This window comes from Anguilla anguilla, chromosome 7 (assembly GCF_013347855.1).
Source record: "Anguilla anguilla isolate fAngAng1 chromosome 7, fAngAng1.pri, whole genome shotgun sequence".
In the NCBI taxonomy this organism is placed as follows: Eukaryota; Metazoa; Chordata; class Actinopteri; order Anguilliformes; family Anguillidae; genus Anguilla; species Anguilla anguilla.
The window spans coordinates 6,875,258-6,894,606 of NC_049207.1; the positions used below are offsets into that span (position 1 = coordinate 6,875,258).

General features: G+C 44.5%; 1 protein-coding gene across 2 annotated transcripts; it reads right to left on the minus strand.

Annotated features, from left to right (window-relative positions):
- Window positions 1–8,430: 8,430 nt before the first annotated feature.
- On the minus strand, window positions 8,431–18,048 carry LOC118231058 (proline and serine-rich protein 2). 2 transcript variants are annotated; one of them, XM_035424495.1, is made up of 4 exons: window positions 17,545–18,048; window positions 16,574–16,811; window positions 12,523–12,823; window positions 8,431–11,925 (listed from the first exon to the last, which is right to left on the minus strand). In XM_035424495.1, exons 2-4 carry the CDS (start codon window positions 16,667–16,669, stop codon window positions 10,406–10,408), a joined length of 1,917 nt encoding a protein of 638 aa, XP_035280386.1. In that variant the 5' UTR covers window positions 16,670–16,811; window positions 17,545–18,048; the 3' UTR covers window positions 8,431–10,405. The 2 variants fall into 2 exon arrangements, with proteins under 2 accessions (XP_035280386.1, XP_035280387.1); XM_035424496.1 differs by lacking the exon at window positions 17,545–18,048 and adding an exon at window positions 17,005–17,242.
- Between the last annotated feature and the right edge of the window lie 1,301 nt (window positions 18,049–19,349).

Consider the following 19,349-nt stretch of genomic DNA (forward strand, 5'->3'; position numbering starts at 1 on the left):
AATTTCACAAAAATCCACAAAGCGGTTCTCCCATCTCCCATCGCTGAAACAATAAAAATTAGTGAAAAAACCAACAAGTGAAATAGGTTCCTATGCCCCAAGTAACATCACCTTCTAAAGATCATTTAAAATCTACATTGCTTTTATACTGCATCCTGTTGAGCGCTATTAGCTGTGGATTTTAGGAGATGGCTCTTTGAAAAGGAAGCTCTTGTTTGGTGTTTTTGTGTTGTGGCTGGGGAGTGTGGCGGTGCACTGAAGCACCCCTGTGTTACGCTCTTGCTGGGGCGGAGCGGTCTTCCCGCTGGGTGTGTCTGTCCGTCTGGCCATAATGACAAGGCGCAAACCGCCCGGTTTCCTCTCCGAAAAAACACGCAGTCGAGCTTTAACTGCAGCTTCGGGACGGTGCCTTAGCTGCGGCACGCACAGCCGGCAGGGAATCCACAGCTTCAGCGGCAGAGGCGTGCTGTGCACGCTGCGAAGAATCTGCGCAGGAGGACGTCCGGGATGTCAAGTATGCAGCAGCAGCTGAGAGAGCACGTTTTGCGCACCTATGAATACAGACCCGAGCTCACAGACCAGTTGTGATGAGGCCTACTGTATGTTTCCCCTGCATGGTGTAGGGAGGGGGAACTGCTCCTCTCCTTTGCAGTGTTCATGACAGACACTGAATTTGACTTCCAAGAAAAAGTTAAAGGAAAGCCAGGAGCTCAGCCAGAAATGTTGCAACTTTGTGACACAACCCAGTGAACATTTTTCTGGTGAAAAGTCAGTGAAAGCCCAGCTACATTTGGTTGAAGAGTCACGGTTTTCTAGCTAAATAGGACTTATCCAGCAACTGTATCCAGGCAAAACCTGAGCTATATTGGGGTTAACCTAGTTCGTTTATGTGTATCACATGTCTGGAAGTGCACGTATGTCTGGATCTAACCACCAATCAGAGGAGGGGGGGAGAGCTAGTCCAGGGATTACTGGCTGGCTAACAAAGGGGCATTTACATTGAGTGTGTCCTTCATAAGTATAAGGTGCTTGCATGTTGCCCTGAGTGATTTGCGTGTGCTGAGCTTGGCGTGTAGGGGAGGGCTTGCAGCTCCCCAACACGTGAAGATCAAGGGGTCACACTTCCCTACTGGTCTGCTGTGTAGACATAATATCCATTTAAGCAGTGGCTATTTGAGGGGTCCTTTAAATTATCTAAAAAGTTCAAAGTGCTGCTTGTGGCTGGTGACTCCACAGGGTGACTCTTATCGGTAATAATGTTGCCCAGGGTTAGGGAAAGTTTAGTCAGCTGGTATCCATGTCTCATTGCTCTCTAGCGACCCCTACTGGTCGATTGGGTGCCCGCGTTTGACTTGTTAAAGCTGCACATGAAGTCTTCCTCAGAGTCGTGTCTGTGCAAGCGTGACTTGTGGGCTGCGGTGTTAAAAGAAACAGCGGCCGACATCGCAAGCTTTGGACAAGAGCGAGTGCTTTGTTTGCCTATGCTTCTGACTTGGAGATCGCTGCAAAATACAATTGGGAATTCCAAAAATTTGTGAGGAAATGGGGGTGAAATTATTTTAAAACATAAGAAAGACATTGCTGTAGCTTAAAAATATATATGTTCAATTTTAGTAAAAAAAATTTTTTAGCACGTATTGTTCGGTGCAGAAAGGAAGAGAATTGGCCAAAGAAAAAAAACTGTGAAAGGGACGTGGAAATATCGGTCTGCGTCAACACAGTTTAGAATGAGATATCTGAGGGTTTTCAGCCTCCCATTGCAGGGCTTCACTATCAGCCTGCTGGATAAACAGTACCTGAGTGGCTTAGAACCACCGGTATTTGGGGAGGACTTTTGCTGACCCAGGAAACTGCTGAGAGTTGGATTACGGAATCCTGGAATGCAGAGGGCTGTTTCAAATCCGAAACGGAGAGGAACAGGACCGTGAGAGTCATGGACTCTTCCGATTTCTGTCTACTAAGGCTAGAATGATGTACAGAGGAAAGCTATATTGTGGTTTTAGCAAGAATCATTGGATTTTCTTTTTGTTTTTATTCCATCGTATTTACAAAAAAAGGGCTCAGTTTTTTAAATGTCGTTTAAAAAAAAAGAGTAAACTTTGAACTGTACCTACATGAAAGATATTCTGTCCAATATCCAATTAAGGCCCAGAAAAATATTATTTGGTTGGTATTTTGCATGCGTATCAGTCCCCCACCACCAAGGCTTCTATTTCAAACCTTGTGTCCAGCATTCATTCAATCATTTAATCCTCATTAGTCATTCAACTACCCTTTAATCAGGTGCATGTAAAGAATAACAGCACAGTGTTTGTTTACTCTTGTGTGACTGAGTGTACTGCCACAATAAATACAAATGTCCAGGAATATGGACATAATAGTTTTTCCTTTTTTGGGGAAGCTGGCAGATGTTAATGGACAGCCTACTATGTGTAAAAAAAAAAGAAAGATAAATAAGGCAGAAATTGTTCACAGGTGGGGTATGTGAATTAAAACAGACATCCCAGAAATCCCAGTGCCCCTGCATTAAATTTAATCATAGTCAGTTGTTTTACACTCCCATCTTTTGTGGGCTGTTTCCATAACATGCTGTTTTTTAGTTTAGAGGTTAAGGGGGGCATCCCTGACAAGCCTGGAAAAAAGTCATGCGGGAGGTTCTCTCTATCTGTACTTCAAGCGAGTTTAGGATCATAAATCATCACAGCCTTCCGAAACTGGTGAGCTGACTGATCAAGCCATATTTTCTTTTTCGATTGATCAGTGTTGCGGCTTTCCTGTTGCTTTGTTGAATATTTTAACACATTAACAATTTATTGTTTTGTCTGTGTGCTGTGAACCTTTCCTGTTGGCGCCAGTCAGTGTTTGATATCCATTCATGAGCAGCACAGAACTATCGTGGGTTTAGTGATGTCTGCCTTCCTGACTCTCAGCCAATGGATTAGGCTGAACAGACTCTTGACATCGTGTTGCAGAGAACCATGACTCCAAACCGTTAATGTCCTGAGTTCCCATAATGCAGTAGTGCTGAGTGTAATGTCCACATCCGTCCCCACAGACCTTGAGTAAAACCTGCTGTATTTCGAATGGCTCCCTACTGTTACATAACCAAGTTCCCTGTCCCTTATTTCATTTTAATGCTCGGACAACTTTTATCACATTTTGTTTTTTAAACGCATGCCATTTTTGGTGAGCCATTTTTCACTAAGTGTATTTGCAATGCCTCAAGTCATAAAATATATAACCTTTCATGGCTCTCTTCTCTTATAATTGTTTTTATTTCTTTTTTTATTATTATTTTTTTAACAGTTGTTTTGCCCTCGCCTGGCTGTCTCAGACGTGTTTTTCTGGCTTACAGTGTCAGTCTATTGTAATTTGTGTGCTGTGGTCTATAGAAAGTACATGAATGTACAAGATGTGCCAAGTAATGTAAATCCATTGGCATGCAAAGAATTGTACAGAGGAAATAGTTGCCGGTCTTGATTTTTTTTTTTCTTTTTTTTTTTTGCGTATTTCACTTCCTCCACAATTAACTTTAATTATGGCAAAGTGGTTTTATTCAATGTACAAAACATTGTCACATTTCAGAAGTCACCTTCATTGAGCAGGAAGTTCAGTGCAGTCTGCAGTTTGTCAATGTCCCCAGAAGGTGTCTTATGGGTGTGTCTTGGAAGGTGGGAATGTGGCTTTGCTTGATTTATGGAATGATTAAGTATGCAACTGGCCACAGAACTACGGCTGCTCACAATTACCATCATCATACCTGACATTCTGCGGTCGCATCTTTAGTACCATTGCGGTTTTAAGGCATTCATGTAATGTTTTGGTGTTTCCTGAATATGACTTTTTTTTTTTTTTTTTTGCGCTGAAGAGCACCTCATAACTATTCCTTAATTGTATAAATAGTCACGTGTCTGTGCTGATTGCTAAACTGTTGTTGAACTCAGGGTGCCTATGGGGCTACCTGGAGGATAACTGCTCAAATTCAGTTCGACAGCCCAAATGGTAACAAACTGCTGTTTCTCCAGGCCCAACACATGCGGGATTTGTAAGTGGCGAAAAATGTTGCAAACATTTTCAGAAAATATATATATCTCGATGAATCATGCAGATAAAAGTCAATAAGCCAGACCACCACACTATACGGCAGTTAAGTTAGCAGTTGGCACTGTTTAACAGCACGGAATTTGACATACACGCTCAATAAAACCTCAATAAACAACCTTTATCTGTAAGTAGGTACTCGTTTTTAGAATAGCTTGAAAGTTCATGTATTGTTCTTCTCAGGACATAATGGAGAATCGTACATCCGACGCAAAGGATGTCAGAGATCATACAGACTCCTAACCAACATGGAAAATCAAGATGGGGGCACAGTTAATTTAAAGTAAATACGGAAGTTCCTTTGTCATGCCTGTAACCCAGTTTGAAATCATTCCCCCAGCCAAGTTGCTGCTCACACCATGCATGTTGTGCTTCAATTAAAAAATGCAAATTGATTCAGAAACGCCTTTATTTGACATGTGCTAGGTCTAGCCCTTGCGCTGGATTTGTCTGTTGAGTTCATGGCCTTGACCTCAGTGTGTGAATGGTGAATGCTGAGCAGTTTTTCCGATTAATTCCAAATTCCAATGCTGCAACCTCCAATGTGGGAGCTGCAGCATATCACCCATGGGTACAAAAATCGCTATAAGAGCACATACTCTAGGCCCCTACATAACTGATGGTTTTCTGGTGGTTTATGTAATATAAAGGACGACTTTAAAAAAAAAAGAAAAAGGTTTCAACAAGGTTTTCTAAATGATCGAACTGCCAGGGATCGTGACAGGTGGGTTGCTAGAAAGCAGAAAAACAGGCAGTATGGATACCTGCACAGTAGCAGTCATACTTGCTCAGTCACGCCTTGAACGCACCCGATTAGAGCTGGTTTGAATCAGGTTTCTGCGTCAGTAGTGCAACTACAGTACGCAGGTAAATACGACACGGTAACAATAAATTGATGTGAGGCACCGTGGAAATATGTACTGCTTTGACTCATTTAAGGTAGAGCCATGTGTTTTTCCCCAGTGTGTTCATATGAATGAGGGGGTGTTCAAATATGCACTGCTTTATCCTACGAGGGTGATTCAGGGTTTTTATGAAACTGGTCAAACAAAACAAGAAGCCACATTCTTGACTAGCAATGGGACAACAGAAACTCCATAAACCACAACCTAGTTGATGTATCACCTCAAATTGTAGGAAAAGTGTTGTATTGTTTTGAGAGTGTGACCTGTTTGGGAAAAAATGTATTCAAACTGGGTATGAACCTCGTAGAGGATGTAGGAGGATTGGCTGTTTTTGCTCTGAAGAGCACCCTGTCTCTGTTCTTTTTGCCATTCTTCCCAGGTGACCCAGCTCACTCAGATGGAAAAGGGTCATATCTGGTGAAATAGCCACCATCATAGCCCGTACACAATACCATGTGGTCTGAGGTTTGAGTCGGGGCAGTGAGTGTGCATCTCTTTTCCCTTTTTGAAACTGAATGGCAACCCTTCTATAAACAATTACTGTGTTCATTCCTCATGAGTAACCCCTTAAGTATTCCCAGAAATTAGACTTTTAAATCAGATTTTGTTATTCATTATGTCTTCCACACTTTATAGTTTTTTATACTCATGCCTGGTGAAGCATTCTTCTCACTAAATATATAAAAGCTAATACCAAGTATTGATCAATTAAAAAATTTCACTGCATATCAACTACTGAGCTGCACTCTAGCTGTCTGAGTGCTGCTATTAAATTAGTTCAATACATAAATTGTCTGCTTCCAATAGTCCAGTTTACTCATGAAGGTTAGTTAGTTGAAAACTTCATATTTGATTGGATGGCCTAGACAGAGAGATGCATAATATAATGGTTTTTTGTTTGTTTGTTTGTTTTTTTTTTTTACAGTTGTACAGTAAGTGACCAAATGGATCCTGACGCCTTATTACAATTTAATGTTCTGGGACCTTTGAACATGCCAAAAGCCAGGAATGGACTTATACCAATGGAGGGGGCCTCCCACAATGTACTTACACAACAGATATGTATCTTCTTTTGTCAGTATTTCAAATGTGCATTCCATACAGTGACTGCCTGCAAGATTTGTGTATTGTGCCTGTTGTTTAGAACCATCTTTTCACATGATAGATCGTTCACAGGATGCCTACAGGTGTTTATAAATAAAGAGGGAAATGACAGAATGACAGGTGAAAATTAAATTGTGAAATTGGTGTGAACCAATCCAGTTAGAATTTCTGCCCAGAATAAATGTGAGTAAAAGCATAGGATTGGGTAAAAACACACAACAAAAAAATCAGTGCAGTATCATGGATAAGGAGCTGGTCTTTTAACCTGTATTTTGCAGTACCCCCCCAGCCCCCCCCCCCCCCGCTCAGGACCTCACCTGTCCGTCATTAGCCCCGCTGAAGCGCATTGCGCAATAATCGCTCGCCGCACCGAGCTCGCCAGCCGATTGGAGGAGGAGGGGCCGAGCGAACATCACGCCGAGCTCGCCAGCCGATTGGAGGAGGAAGGGCCGAGCGAACGTCGCGGCGGCGGAGTGGGACGAGGTCGCGGCGCGGCTCCAAGGTGAGCGGCGTGCCTGGCGTCCGGCTGCACCATGACGTAACGCAAACACAGAACCTGCGCTGTGCCAGACAGTGTTCTCAGACACACACACACACACACACACACAGGGGCCTGCCTGTTTTTGCAGTCCACAAGGCCCTCGTACTTCTGTGAGATTAATATTAAAGGGAAACTCCCCTTTTTCTCTCTTATTTGAACGCTTGTGTTCTTGCTCTAGAATCCTGGTCCTATTTTATGAGATTGTTCTAACCACAAGAGGCAATGCACACCTAACCATGAATGTTAAATTGATAAGATTTTTTTTTCTCTCACTGAGACCTCCTTTAAAATGCAGATTAGTATTAATAGTTAACTTCCTTTTTGAAGGAGAACATGTGGACGGAAAATGGGCTCAGCGCTGCGTGTAATTACCTTTTTAACAGTCATTTTGTCTGCGGTCCGGAAAACCACTGTAGTTTAATCTTTAACCTCGTACTCAGAACATTTGGTGAAATATGTACGTACGCCTGCAGAGCGATGGGGGTGATTCGGTTATGCTGGAGAGATAAAGGCCTCTGTACTCCTTCATTCTCAGGCCTGTGGATTCAACGGTTTACCATCTCCAAGCAGTCCTGAATTCCATTAAAACTGTCCGGAGAGCAAAACGCAAACATGGCCTCCCCTTTTCTTCCCTTCCCTTAAACGTGCCCCTGGAATCTGGAATCACAAGCCCCTCCCCCTGAGAAAGGAGTCAGTCTTCCCGTAAGGTCAAAAAATGTGAACTTACCCTACCCCCTCCCCCCCTAGATACACACCAGATCCTGTACATTAGACTCCTAATGTAGAGCCTGTCATCTCCTCGGCTCAAACAGTGGTAGTTCAGGCATGCAACATTTAGTGCCGGTGTCATTTTTAAAATATGAAATTGAAACTGAAATTCCAGCATGCTTTAAGATTAATTTTTAGTTTTTAGTTTTTTTTTTCCCCTTAAAATCTATATCTAGTGTGATTTGTGGGGAAACTTTTAGGAATCTTAGGAATTTATCTCGTTGTTTTACTAAGGTCAAAGACTCCGTAAATTATTTAGCCATTGCAAGTTAATCATTATATATTACCCAATCACCCGTTACTGCCCAAGTCACATTTCAATGCATCACAGGACAAACTGTTTAGAGAAACAAACAAAGCATTTATTCTCTTGCTTATAAAGTGACAGAGTATAAATGTAAAATAATGGCAGGTAATTACTCAATAAAACATCTCATCTGTAGTTCCAGCTTGACACATAATAAAATCAGACAAAAGTAACAGTTTATTATTGCTATAGCATTGCATCAGTGTTGAGACAGCATTATCAGGTCATGAATGTAAACTGTTCTCGTGTTTTATACAGATACAGGTAGACAGATTACAGAGCGTTGACATTTTTCTATAGACTGATGTCACAAGGGACCACTGAAGAGCTGCGTAGCACTGGCTAAATGCTCCTACACATTCATGGTTAGTGGAGACAGTTATTCCTACTGTGTGTTAACACAAGTGTTTTCATAAACTTCAAGAGTAAATGTAGATTAACTACACAGTACCGGAGTCTGGGTTTGAGAAACCAAATAAAACTTAAAATGGATACACATATCCACCTAAACATATACAAAAAAACACACAATGACACATATGCTGTTGTGCAAATATATACACACATGCATAAACGCACATTGACATACAAAAACATTTTCACACGACTGCACGTGCACACACACACACAAACACATGCACATGCACACATGCACACGCACACACAAAAACACACGCATGTGCGCAAACACACACACACACACACACACATACACACACGCACACGTGCACACACACTCACACACACACACACACACACATACAACCACTCACACACACACAGTGGTAACACACAGAGGATCTCCACACCAATACTGTTGAGGATTCATTAGACCATATACTAGGCAGCACTGCAGGGTTTACAAGGGTTCACATACTTAACCAGAACAGAGAAAAAGCACAGCTAAACCTGAAGATCCCAAATTTCTTGAGTCCCCATTCTCTAGATGTGTGTGTACATACATATGTTTGTGTGTAGCCTCCAAAAAACATGAATACTCACTGTAAATATCCATGAACACCTGGATATTTATAGTGATTATTTGGGTTTAAGAGGCTATACACACCATCCTATGACTGCAGTGAGCTACTGTGGATTGTATTTAAACACAAAAAAACAACAGGAAAAACATCTCTCGCAGAAACCAGCGTCTAGCTTGTGGTTTTCTGTGGGAGGCACGTTCATCAGATTTAAAAATACAAATCTGCCCGGCAGAGAAGTTGGACTGAAATTTTCCTCGTTAATCCAGGATCTGAGCCACTCTTGTTTTCACAAACCCACATTCACTTAAATGTGATCCAAAAGTAGATTTCTTCATACCTTCTGCTATCTACACTGTTTTAAATTGAGCTGGTGTTAATAAAGGGGGTTCACCTGCTAAAGAAGCCGTTTGTTTACCAGTTAGCTTCTCACACACTTGTCCTATTCGACTACCTTAGTAGAGCTATATTGTGGAGATTTCACGCATACAATGCAATTCATGTATAATTTATATAAGGTTATAGACAATCCACATATTTTGAAAATGTATCCATCATCATTTTCATTAAAAATCTAAAGCAGAGCTAATTTCCAAGTATAGAATATGTATATCTACATCTAAACATTTAAAGGCAATACACAAAGAGACTGTAAACATATCTAATTCCATGATAACAGTTTGTGTGAAAAAAACTGCACTGCAAGTGCTATGGACCCTGTTATCATCAATAATTCACGAAAGCAGCACGGTCATGCATTATTATGCAGTTACAGACAGTCCATACCGTAACATTGTCCACCATTGTCCAAATGCATAAATAACATAAAATAATATAAAGTGAGTCACTGGGCCTCCACATCTCTGGTAATAACGATTCGGGGTTCACATTAATTATCTGTAACTGCCTTTCAGAACTATCCCCTCTCTCCAATACCAGACAGCTGCTGCTTATAACATGTCCCTGCTGTCACAAATAAAACCTTTGAGGTGAAAGGTATGCGGAAGCGATGATCGAAAGCATCGGTGTTTGCTCCAGGTTAGAGGATGGAGTCTGGACGGAAAGCCTGTCAGTGTTTACTGCAGAGAAGTCACTGAACCATGTCTGCTGGCTCCCTGCAACATCTGTCGACTAACTCATCTTCACCCGGGGACTCCCTGGCCCGAACCCTCCCCAGAATAGCCGTCCCTCCCACCAGGCAGATCAGGCACTGCGCCTGGGGCCCCGCCTTCTCACCTAGGGCCCCGCCTTCTTGCCTTCCTTTGAGTTCCATTGGTTGGTTTCCAAGCAGAAGAGTCAGAAGGGTGCCAGTGTTTTGGAGGGGCCCCCAAATCATTATTATTGTTTTGCCTAGGAGCCCCAAAAGTCTAGGCACGGCTCTGCTCCCCTGACATGCATAAACGATGAATTCCAGAAGAATGCGCCGATCTCGCATGTCTCCTGTGGTACGAAGTCTTATGGAACAGAATTCCCTACTAATAAACCCACCCCCAACCAGGATTAGCAGAAGCCCCTAGCTCTGCCCAGACCCAACTGCTCCTCCACAGCTTCAGCTTCAGCTCCTCAGACTGCTCGTCCCTCCTCCCGGCCACAGCTGCGTCCCCATTGGTTCAGCACAAAGGTAAAAGGGAGGAAAGGGGGGCAGGGCCTGGTGGCGTCTGAGCCCAGTGGAGGAGACGGACGGGCGAAAGGGGCGGAGTCAGGGCGTGTTCTTCAGCAGGCCCAGTTTCCGCAGGGCCTCTCGGCGGGACTCGTCGGTGGCCCCCCGGCCCGAGAACTGCACCGTGACGCCCTGGTGAAAGAGCGACGGCTTGGAGACGGCCCTCCGCCGGGCCTCGGGCGGCGCGCCGCCCCCCCCGCGGGAGCTGTGGGCGGCGGCCTCCTGCCGCGGCGGTCTCGGGGCCTCGGCGGCCCGGGGCTCCACCCTGTAGGAGTGCGGCCTCGTGGCCACGCCCGGCTGGGCAGCCGTCGGACGTTGGCTGCTCGCGGCGACCTCGGGCTTGGGGCCGGACGCGTGCGACGGGGTCACCACTTTGCTCTTCCCGCCGTAGCTGTTGAGGTTCGCCGCCGAGCTGCCGTCGCCAGGGAACGGCTCGGCCTTGTGCGAGGGCGGCGCCCAGGCAGCCGCTGGCCTGGCCTTGTTGTCGTGCGGGGCGAAGCTCTCTGAGGAGGTCTCGATCTTGGCTGTTGAAGCGGGTGCTGGAGTCATCGCTCTGGTTTTTCCTCCGCTGCTGCTGAAGTCACTGTGAGAAGCTTCAGTCCGTGCTGCTGTGGTACTGTGAGGCCCACTCTCATAGCTGCTGTGGTGCTGAGACCCCACTGAGGGATTCATGATTATGGTTTTGCCTCCATAGCTGTTATAGTCGACTGGAGGGCCATTGTCAAAAGAGCGCTGTGACACTGGAGCGGGCCTGGCTTCACTGGCAGTGACGTGGTGAGAGTTGGCGTCCATCTTATTTTGTAACATCACTGAAGGATTCACCACTTTGCTTTTTCCTCCAAAGCTGTTGAAGTCGGGCGCAGGGGTGGCGGCGGCGCTGCCATAGTCGCAAACGTCGCTGGAGGACGTTTCGGGATTGGCCGTGGACTGCGGCGCGGGACTGCCGACGACCCTGGACTGCCCGCCGGGCAAACTCCGCTTGTGGACCAGGCCCAGTTTGGAGAGGGCCTCCATCCTGGACTTGTCCGGCGCCGGGTCCTGGAAGGAGTAGCTCCGGTTCGGAGCGTTCCGCGCCAGGCTCTCCTCCGGCTCGGGCGAGTGGGACGCCCCGGTCAGGTTGGCCAGGACCTTCGCCCGGCGCTCGTTGACGTTGACGGCCGCCTTGGCGATGGTCTTGCCGTAGTCCTTGCTGTTGCCCAACATGAAGCTGATGTTGTCCGGGTAGCGGGTGGGCTTGGCCAAAGTGGGAGGGCCCTGTCTGACCGGGCTCTCGGGGGGAGAACTCTGAGACTCGGTGCTCCTCCTGCGGGACAAGATGGAGGAGGCCGTGAGGATGGACCCGCCCCCCTTGTGCTCGGCGATTTTTTGGGCGATGACCACGGGGGTGGGGATGGACCCGGCGGGCTGGTACAGGCTGTGGCTGAAACCGTCCTCGCCGGGGGCGGGAGGGGCTGGGGGGGGAGCGAGGAGGTGAAATTCGGGGGGGAAGTTCTCCCTCGACTCTCGTTTCGCTTTGATCTCAAAATGGGACTCCGGGTTTACGGACACACTCCGAAAATCTGAGAAATAGAAGATAAATATAAAAATATAATCTTAAGGGAAATTTCACAATTAATATACAGTACAGTCACTTACATTTACTGGGGTAGATATTGATATTGAAAACATCTCAATTTGCTTTCAAAACAGGCACAGAGAAGCCTTGATTCAGTTAATAAATATGATTATAGTTCTTGGACCCAATATGTAATATTTGCTGTATGTTTACATCAGAATTTATTTCATTTCATCAACATCTATGTGTTTTTAAGACATGTGACAGGGGACAGGGTCTGGATCAGATTGGAAATACGCATATATATTATCAATAAAAGTGCCCATTCTTCCCTCATGTATTATAAATTGCGCCAACCACATCAAAGCAAATAAAATAGTGCAGATGGGAAATAAGAATTCTCCACTATGAAATGGGTTCCATGCTTTTAAATACGCATGCCTAATAAACTGCATTTTAACCAGTTGTTAAATTGTATATTTTTTGCTACAGAATATGAAAATCACGAATGTACTCTGGACACTGGAGTTCAGCAAATGAAATGACTAAACCACCAGTGACCTCACAATAATTTCAGAGAGCAGAAAATGAGCTGTGGTACCTGGGATGGCTGGGTTGAACGGGACGTCCCGAGGCTCAGACTGGACGGGCTGGTTCAGGACCAGATCGATGATGTCCTGCTCTTTGGGGCTGGGGGACCTCTGAGCGCCCGCGGCCGAGACCGGGACTGGGACGGGACTGGGCGTGGCAGAGTGACCGTCCACCGAGGTGCTGCTCCCTGAGGAAAGGCCCCGCCCGGGGGGCTCCGAATCATCGTCCAGAGAGCCAATCGTTTCCTCGAAGAACAAGATACACTCCTTCTCCTCTAGGCTCAGGAACTTCAGGGCCTCGTCCTCATCCTCCTGCAGGGGGCGACACAGGGTCACATAAGGCACAGGAAAGCAGCCAGACCCGGGGGGGGGGGTGGGGGAGCAACCGACAAGACGAGGTGGGTGTCTGCTTTCTACCGTCATCCATCCAAAGGACGGAGCCGGGGACCTGAAGTAATCTTCACTCCCTCTAGTATAATTTGACCTGCTCATTTGCTCTTAACAGAAACATAAAGGAATGGGGAAGGCGGAGCAAAACCGATCGCGAGTCACCAAGGATACGGCGAGGGCGTGCTCTGTTTACACGGCGTGAGCGTTACGGCCTGATAACAGAGCGAAATAATTTCCTTCCATCCCGCCCCACTTCCTCCGCCCCGTCGCTGAATGGCCGCGGGACGGAGGTCTTGAGCACGGTAATTAGGCGGTGTGTTTTTTTTACTACCTGCTGACGCGCCGCGCGTGCGTTTTCTGCGGCAGCTGGCTCTGATGCAAGCGGAGTCTCCCGTGTCACGGCTCTGCTCTCTGAGCACTTCCTTATTACCCGACCAACCGGCTGGAAAGGCCCTCTCCACCCCAGGTGTGTGTGTGTGTGTGTGTGCACACGCATGCGCATGTGTGCCTGGGAGTTTAAACACAGGGCTGCTTGTTTGAGTGTAACCTCCTCCCCCCCCTCCCCTCTCCCTCCCTCCCTCCCTCCCTCCCCAAACCCATATGGCCCAGCCCTAGAGACAAACAAAGACCCAAGAGTGCCCTGCCCTAAAAAGCAAGCCAACAGCCAAGGTGCAATTACAGCGGGTTAGGCCAAACAGAGGAGCAACAGGGACAGACAAAACGCTGTTAAATCGCTAAACAAAACCCGAACAGAAACTCTCAGGGAGGCACAATGCCGCTGCTACTCAGCCCTGTTGGTTGAATTACAGCAATTTGTCCGTTTTTGTGGAAACACTGTTAGTGCTGTTCAGAGAGGCTTAATCCGCGCAGCAGTGTAAACACTACTGTACACTGTATTGCTAGTATCAGAACCCCCACAGAAAGCTCCCTCCACTTGTTTTTTTTTTTCTGAAGACCGATACAAATCGTGCATTCACGTGAAAAAAAAAAAAAAACAAGCGTTTGGAAATCGAAAGGAGTGGAAGAGCTCGTCTGAAACGCCGACAGCCCTCCGTGTAGGCGTCCCTTCGCGTACGCGTCTGACGGACCTGGTGCTCGAAGGCAGATTCTCAGTGATGCGTCACGTCTGGAACACCTGCACCCTCCACGCTCCTGCCCTGCTCTGCGCTGTCACAGCAACCCGACAAACAAACAATTTTCTGACATTTCTGTGTCACTACGGTAACAGAATTGCCAAGGCAATGTTGAGAAAACATTCAGGGTCAATTGAGTGAAGAGTTATTTTCAAAATCCCACGTAACCCTTCTGAAAACTAGCCTAATAAGTCTTTTCTTCTTGAAAGCCCTACAATACTCAGATCCTGAAATTATTGTCGCAATCCCGCAATCAGTTTCAGATCACCTTATTTAGCCTGCCACCTCATTCAGAACTTTCTGAAAAAACCCACAGGCACAGGTCCTCTGTGAGATGTGTACTACATGACCAGAGACACAGACCCTATACCTTATCTCTTCTGCTGATGTCTCAGTGGACTGCATCCAATGCTGTAAAAATATGCACTGAAATTCACTACCTCAGAAAAGAAAAACCATGTCCTGCAACACCTACCGGCTGCCACGGATGTCAGAAGCACAGGGGGTCAGTGTCGAGGCTTGCGATGCCCAATGAAATTCACCCGGAGGCCATCTCTCTCGTAAAACCACGGCGAGGAAAGGAGTATTTCAGAGAACCGAGGCGATGCCGCTAACTCTGCGGAGGAGCGAACTTGCCGGTGATGCCAAGCCAGAGGGCACTGCTCACTGAAACCAAAACCTGAAACCAGCCCTACTTGTAAGGACCTCAGGCCAGGGCTGCTCAACCTGTTACACCTCCCCTGGCGGCATGTGTCACCTCTAAGTCATGCTATAGGGGTATGTGAAGGTTAATCCGGTTTGGCTTCAGGACGTACTGTTCGCACGCCGCGGGTCAACTTCGCTGTATAAACAGTGACGGAGCAGACTTTCTCTCCTGGACACCCCATCCGCACACCAACCGCTTATTTATCCACCAACACCCCCAGACTGGTCCATGGCGACGCAACGCCGCCATTATACCGCCGATACAAAAAGTCATGGCGGCGGGACTTAACCTGATGAGCACTGTCGCTGTTAGTCTGAACTTTCTTTCTTTGCTGAAAAGAGTAAAAAACCAATCGGCCATCCATTCTCCCCCTCATTAGTAAATGAACTGGTACACTGTACGTAGTAGAGTACCGTAATAACATGGTCACACTGTTAAATGGTGGCAGATTAGTAGAACTATAGTCATGCTATAAATACTATAAATTAAGCTATGTTCTTAGCTCATTTTTCTTAAATATTGGATGGTAACTGTTCAGGAAGTGATGAAACTAACTGCAGTGAAACTGTAGAAGTAGTTACTACTAATAGTAAACTTTTTTTTGTCTTCTTACCAACTAAAAAATATTTCCCTGAGTTATGCTTATATTAACTAACTATACAGTATACATTTTTCTCTGTCACCAACTGTGGCTACCTTCCAGCTAATGATACTGACTTTAATAGTTTTTTTTTTCTTCTGCCATGGCCAAATTGGTAGCTCTAATTCAAAGATGCATATTATTTTTGGTTTAAAGCAGTTTTTATTTTTAAATAAAAACGACTACTTGAAAAGTAAAAGCAAAATAGAAGCTACTGTTCTATTGAATGAGGTTTGGGTTTATTGTCAGTTTTGTCAGATAAGACGAACAACAATTATACAATGCACGAGGCAAGCCCTTCATTTCTGAATGACGTTGATTGCCTACAGAGAATAGATAAAATATTTTAACATTCCTTGGGTGTGGACATCTGCCACATGAGCCATTGTGTTGTTATGCTATTGTCTTACTATGGTTTCTGTCGGCGGGGTTGTTGTTTGTGGGTTGGGTTGCTGTTTGCTGTTTTGCAGGATGGACAACTGTTGTCTGTGCGAATCCTTCCCACCCTAAATGTAAACAGTGTCCGCTGTTTTATGGGTCCTCACCCAAACAAGCCTATAGAGGTCCCCTGGTCCTGCCTATGGGCATTGCACCTGTTCTATTCAAGCAGTGGCAGTATCAGGGCTTTGAAGTCTAATGAAGGTCCACTTATTATTAACAGCCCATTACATCATGAGGGCAAAGTAATTCAAAGTGAAATATACTAAAGGGATTATGCATCAAAATTATTAAGAACAGAAAAGCAGCATGCTATCAGATGTGATGAGGAACAGTAGAAAGTAGAAAAGCATATTTGTATTTTGTGGGCAATAATTTTTTGCAGTAAATGCATTGAAACATTATAGGAGTACAACGTATTACTATTGATACTGTTGATATGACTATTACTACTACTACTACTACTGCTGCTGCTACTGAGATTGATGTTCTGTCAATGCACTGTCACGAGTAAAACACAACACTGAACAAGCATTTTAAAACACAGTAACTTCTGGTGACTACGGATTCACTTTAATTTCTGTTTATCGTATCGTGTAGGAAATCAGTTAGACAGTCTATTGACGACGCACTTGTCAATGTACACGTTTTGCAAAGTTTAGGATAACGCGTGAATTAAAGGTAGCCAATTTCCCGCATGCAAAACGCGAAGGTTAAAAGTGAATTGTAGCGGCAGGACTCGGCACATGACTTACGAAAGGCCTGCGGTTCTGTGAGTTTCTTCTGGAGCTCTCCTGACTCCCATTGAGTCCAAAGTGGAGACGGGGATCGGACGGCATATGAAAATCCATCAATCTCTGACGAGGCTAGAGCGCACAACTTCTTGGCATTTTACGAGTAATCCCCCGTTTCCAGCGTCCGTCTTCTCTCAGTGCGAGTAAACATCCATCCTCAGGGCTTGTAGTCATCGCATATGTTTTCCAGAACTAAAGGCTGAAAAGCAATTTTAAAAATCAATGCTATTAATGGAATGTTGTTGTAAACAATGTATAATCATGTGTTGTCAAATCAAACGGTAGCCGTCTGGATTCTCGTTTCTCGCGGGGAATAAACTATATGCAACAATCGTAACCTCTGGGATTAGAAAGCATGGTACCACACCGAGTTGTTCAATTTGTCGCATCACCTTGAACTTGTAAAACGATTTGTCCCTTGACTGTACATTTGGAGTGTTGTCAGAATGTATAGGCGTAAAATATTGTAGGCCTACTGCTAAAATGTGTAGCTAGTTAAAAAAATGTTGTAGTCACAGCACAGTAACGCCTTAGAGGAGAAGCTTTATCGCCTAGAACGTCCTGGTCTCTCCACAGGTTATGTGGTTTGGCACGTAGTCAGTGCTGTTTTAACGCACTGACAGACGAGTTATTCCGGATCAGGTATGCTGGCAAACAAGTTCACAACAATCCTTTTTCAAAGACCGTCAATAAGTACAAGAAACAACAGGAAACTTTTGTTTATAAGTATATGTATCTTTACATTGTATTCGCCGATATAATGCAATTTTAAATTGAAATCTTACAAATAAAGTTTTATAAAGAATTTTCTTTGGTAATTAATCGATCGGAAAGAATACAAATAACTATCCAAGGTTCGGACACAGATTTAGCAAATAATTGCCGAGAAACCCTAGAACTGATCAACCCAAGAAAGCGTGGATAAAGCTTACCCGTTATGAAGGCAATACGTAGGGAATTCACTCTCGCAGATGTTAATATACATGTACTGTTATTTAAAGTAAGTTCGCAAACTGCATTATGTTCCGTTTGATCGCTGACACAAGTAGCACATTAGCCAATAAATCGTAAAGCGGAAAATTTATTTCCCTTTAGTCCATCTTTCTGGTCACAATGGCCCAATGTCCTAGTTCCAATCTCAGCAGCCCAAGGGTATGAGTCCCTAACTTGAATGAGAGCTAACGTCTATAATTTTTTCCTCTCAACGCAAGCGCACAGAGGCGCGTCCCCTCCCTTGTCAAACCTCGACTTCTGACTCCGGGCTAGACCTTGCTGTGCCCCTGACTGCGCACACTGCATTCAGCATAGCAGACGGCTACTTTTTTTCAACCTCAATTTTTCTAATGACAGTTAGCCCTTTTTTATATAGCCCTTTCTGAAAAGTCATGTATCTGACGTTCACCTTACAGAATGCACAAGGGCTGCCCTGGTGCGCAACTCTGCTGCGTTTCCACTTTATGGCACGTGCTCCAGACCCACCCTTGGCAACAACAACTGAGAAAAAAGAAAACAAACCCGTACAAATCCGGTTTTTAGAGATTCCTGACAACATTGGCAATGTCTAAAACCTAGTACTTTTCCCCACTACTCTTAGCAGCGCAGTAAACACACCCAGAGGTGACAACTTCATTAAAAAAAATTTTTTTAGTGGAAATTGCCTTTTTTTTTATACCAGTACATCCAATTTGTTAATACGTTTAGGCAATTTCACGTGATGCTGTAAAACCAAACCAGAAACTATTTTTCTTCAAGCTCCAGCTCATCCAGCTTCTGGGTTGATGTCCATGGTTGGTTGTCAATTAAGATGGACAGCTTACCCTTGTCCAATCTCTTCACATTTTATTTTGCAAGAACAATCTTCCTTGTTTATATTTATGAAATCAATGTATACATGTACGTCTCTGCCGCTTTGTGCAGTTTTTGGTTGATTGAAGAGATTAGTAGGATACATCAGAAATCAGTACGCTAATCAATTTACGGTATGTAACAGCAAATCAAATTAGGCCACCATAACAAATCTTGTATCTAACGATTTAATATGACAGGGATGTCACATGACAAGAGAAATACAAAGGAAACAAGTAACTGATGTGAACAATAGATAAACAAGATTAACGACTGTGCTCCTCTTTAGTAATATCTACAGGTGCAACTAATATCCAAAAAATGCCATTGACTTGTCCAGTCGAAGTTATGGTTATGAAAAATTGCTTTAAATCAGTCCCAATGCTTTATTCACTATACATAATCACTCATATTTAGGAATAATATAACACTCTCACAACACAAAATAAATAATCATTAAATTTTTTCATTAAATTTTAATTTTCATTAAATTCTTTATACCAGTGGAACAAAGAAAAATAATAAGAAAATTGACAACTGCATTTTTTGTTGTAATTTAGCCAGACGTTATGCAAATTATTTAAACGATTTAATTCAAACAAGGAAATTACACAAATTTGGGTAGCCTGTTGCATTTTCCTCTGGCTATTTTAATTTTCAATTTCCAGTATTTTCATTTGAGTTTTTGGCGGCGACACGAGAGGCTTCATGTGAAAAATTGTGTTCATGCGGTGACAGTTCATAAGGACAGAACAAAACCCAAAACCTTGTGTGTGAAACAGCTTGATATAACCGCGCACACCTTGAATGGGATACCTCAGTCTATTACACTTAAACAGGATTAATTCCTGAAGTGCACACAGTACCACAGTAGTACTGTTTTGGGGACTGA

What these genes read in the sequence shown, in the direction of transcription:
- LOC118231058 (XM_035424495.1), bottom strand. Translation starts at nt 16,669, where the DNA reads ATGGATTTTCATATGCCGTCCGATCCCCGTCTCCACTTTGGACTCAAT. An exon ending in CACAGAACCGCAGGCCTTTC is followed by an intron (nt 12,824 to 16,573) that starts GTAAGTCATGTG and finishes CGCCCCCTGCAG; the next exon opens with GAGGATGAGGACGAGGCCCT. An exon ending in GTTCAACCCAGCCATCCCAG is followed by an intron (nt 11,926 to 12,522) that starts GTACCACAGCTC and finishes TCTATTTCTCAG; the next exon opens with ATTTTCGGAGTGTGTCCGTA.